Raw genomic sequence first — 2,272 nt, forward strand, 5'->3', positions numbered from 1 at the left:
TAACTCCAGTTTGGCAGTAGTATTTATCTTCTATTAATAAAATAAGGATGAAAGCGCTGCTAATTTAAACCAAACTCTTAAACAGACTCCAGTGTTAATTCTGCTCGATTATGTTTAGACGGCAATCAGTCACTATTGGGCTTAATTACATAAAAAAATGTACAGTCTACAACAGTATAAGTACTGTAGTAACTTTTATCTTTATTTATGGCACCATCCATGACAACAGAAGAGAACGCGTGAAGATACCCACATCTTTCTTTCTTCTTCTTTCTTTTTTTTTTTTTTATTTTTAAACTCTGTTCTGATGTGAAAAAATGTTTGAAACTTGAAAGCGGCAGGAGTCCCAAATTAGTTATAGAGAGTTGTCCAGTTGTTAAAAGTGGTAGTATTCCCCTGCCTTAACACCCAATGTGAAAAACTGGAAAGGAAAAAAAAAAAGTGAAAACCCCCCACAACCTTTCTCCTTTCTCTCTTCCCCTCACTTGGTCTCTCTCTCTCTCTCTCTCGCTGGCTGGCTGGCTAGCTGGCTGCTGTTTACTGTATACCAGTCCCTCACTCTTTCTTGCTTTTCCTTTCTTTCCTTTTCACACTCTCCCTCTCCTTTCCTCTGCATCCTCTCACCAGTCGCCCCGCCCCCCGCCGTCTCTCTCTCTCTCATGGAATTCATGTTATGATGCCTCGTGAACCCGTCTCTCCAACTCAATTTCACCTCCACAGAACCCATTTTCCCTGACTAATTAAAAACCCCACTCTTCCAACTTTCTGCATTCGTACCGTACCTGATACGTACTACTACTCCTAAATACTGGTGACTGTAACTCTTTTCACACCCATTATTCCTCTATCATGATCCTTCTTTACTCTTCTTTCCACCTGAACATTACCTTTATTCTTCGCGATATATGATCATGAGGTCGCCTCAGCGCCAGCCTCAGCCTCTGCCTGAAGACCGACTCCGAAACGGCGGAATTGAGACGCCGTCGCCGCGCCCCAGAATCCAGACTCATTTTCACTCCACCGTCTCGGAGCAGAAGCTCCGCCGCTTTAACATTTTGATCCTGATCTTCCGGTTCGCCTCCTTGTGCTTCTCCCTGGCCGCTGCCATTTTTATGTTCTCCACTTCTCGGGTCTCGAATTCGCCCAGCTGGTACGACTTCGACGCCTTTCGATTCGTCGCGATTGCCAACGCCATCGTCGCACTCTATTCGCTGTTCGAAGTCGGAGCTTCCGTTTGGGAAATCTCCGGCGGGACCACTCTCTTTCCTGAGGTTTTACAGGTCTGGTTCGACTTCGCCCACGACCAGGTGCTTTTCCACTCCCCCACAATCTAGTAGTAGTAGTAGTGATATTATTAATTTTACCATTTCCATTAATTTATTCCGCTATGAAGAAATAGAGAATTCTGCTTTTCCTCCTTATATTTAACATCTCGAGGCTGATACGCCGTCGTTTTATTTTCGGCTAAGGTATTCTCGTATATGCTGGTGTCGGCGAACTCAGCGGGGACGGAGCTGGCACGATCTTTGAAGGACCGGGACGCCACGTGTACGGACAACAATGCGTTTTGCATACAATCGGACATATCTATAGCCCTAGGATTCGCCGGATTTTTGTTCCTGGGCTTGTCTTCGTTGCTTTCGGGGTTCCGACTCGTCAGTTTCATAGTCAACGGCTCTCGTTTTCATTTCTAGAGGAGCGGGATTAATTGTTAGCGTATAATTTTTCCGCATGGTGTGGAGTGGTGAACCCAATTACAAGTTTGAGGGTGAATCCAATTTACTGCTGCTCTCATCTTTGGCGTTGGTGGACGTGGTATTGTGCATATGAGACTCCTCCATTCTTCATGATTTTATCCCTAAAAAAAATATAGTCAAATCCTACTCAGTTAGTTAGTTGTATATTGTACCATTGATAGGATGATATGTCGAAGGATTAGAGGTGTGACCAAACCTAATATTTCGTTTTCTCTGAATATAAAACGTGGTGGATTGTTGTACCGATTCATGATTTATGTGCCATGTCTCTCTTCAATTCCTCCTTTTGTAATCTTGTCTACACCATTCATATATGTGAAGCAGACTTTTTTTTGGTATGTTGAGAACTGCGTAAAGTTCACACGGGCATAAAATATTGCTGTCACCCTGCATCTCGCTTCAAACAAAAAGTTGTCTATTTCACAGGGGAAGTATAAAGAAAAGAAAGAGAAGGCAGCAGCAATTAGTCTGTAATTCCTTGAAACAAGTCTGCCGCATAGAATGTAGACAATCCT

The 2,272-nt window shown here is 43.5% G+C and overlaps 1 protein-coding gene across 1 annotated transcript; it reads left to right on the top strand.

Moving 5' to 3' along the window:
* The first annotated feature begins 495 nt into the window (after positions 1 to 495).
* Positions 496 to 2,041, top strand: LOC113762179 (CASP-like protein 4C2). The gene is made up of 2 exons (XM_027305494.1): positions 496 to 1,307; positions 1,470 to 2,041. The coding sequence occupies exons 1-2, from the start codon at positions 906 to 908 to the stop codon at positions 1,692 to 1,694; spliced, it is 627 nt and encodes a 208-aa protein (XP_027161295.1). The 5' UTR covers positions 496 to 905; the 3' UTR covers positions 1,695 to 2,041.
* Positions 2,042 to 2,272: the final 231 nt, after the last annotated feature.

The sequence above is a fragment of the Coffea eugenioides genome, chromosome 2, assembly GCF_003713205.1.
Source record: "Coffea eugenioides isolate CCC68of chromosome 2, Ceug_1.0, whole genome shotgun sequence".
Classification (NCBI taxonomy): domain Eukaryota; kingdom Viridiplantae; phylum Streptophyta; class Magnoliopsida; order Gentianales; family Rubiaceae; genus Coffea; species Coffea eugenioides.

What these genes read in the sequence shown, in the direction of transcription:
- LOC113762179 (XM_027305494.1), top strand. Translation starts at nt 906, where the DNA reads ATGATCATGAGGTCGCCTCAGCGCCAGCCTCAGCCTCTGCCTGAAGAC. An exon ending in TCGACTTCGCCCACGACCAG is followed by an intron (nt 1,308 to 1,469) that starts GTGCTTTTCCAC and finishes TTTTCGGCTAAG; the next exon opens with GTATTCTCGTATATGCTGGT.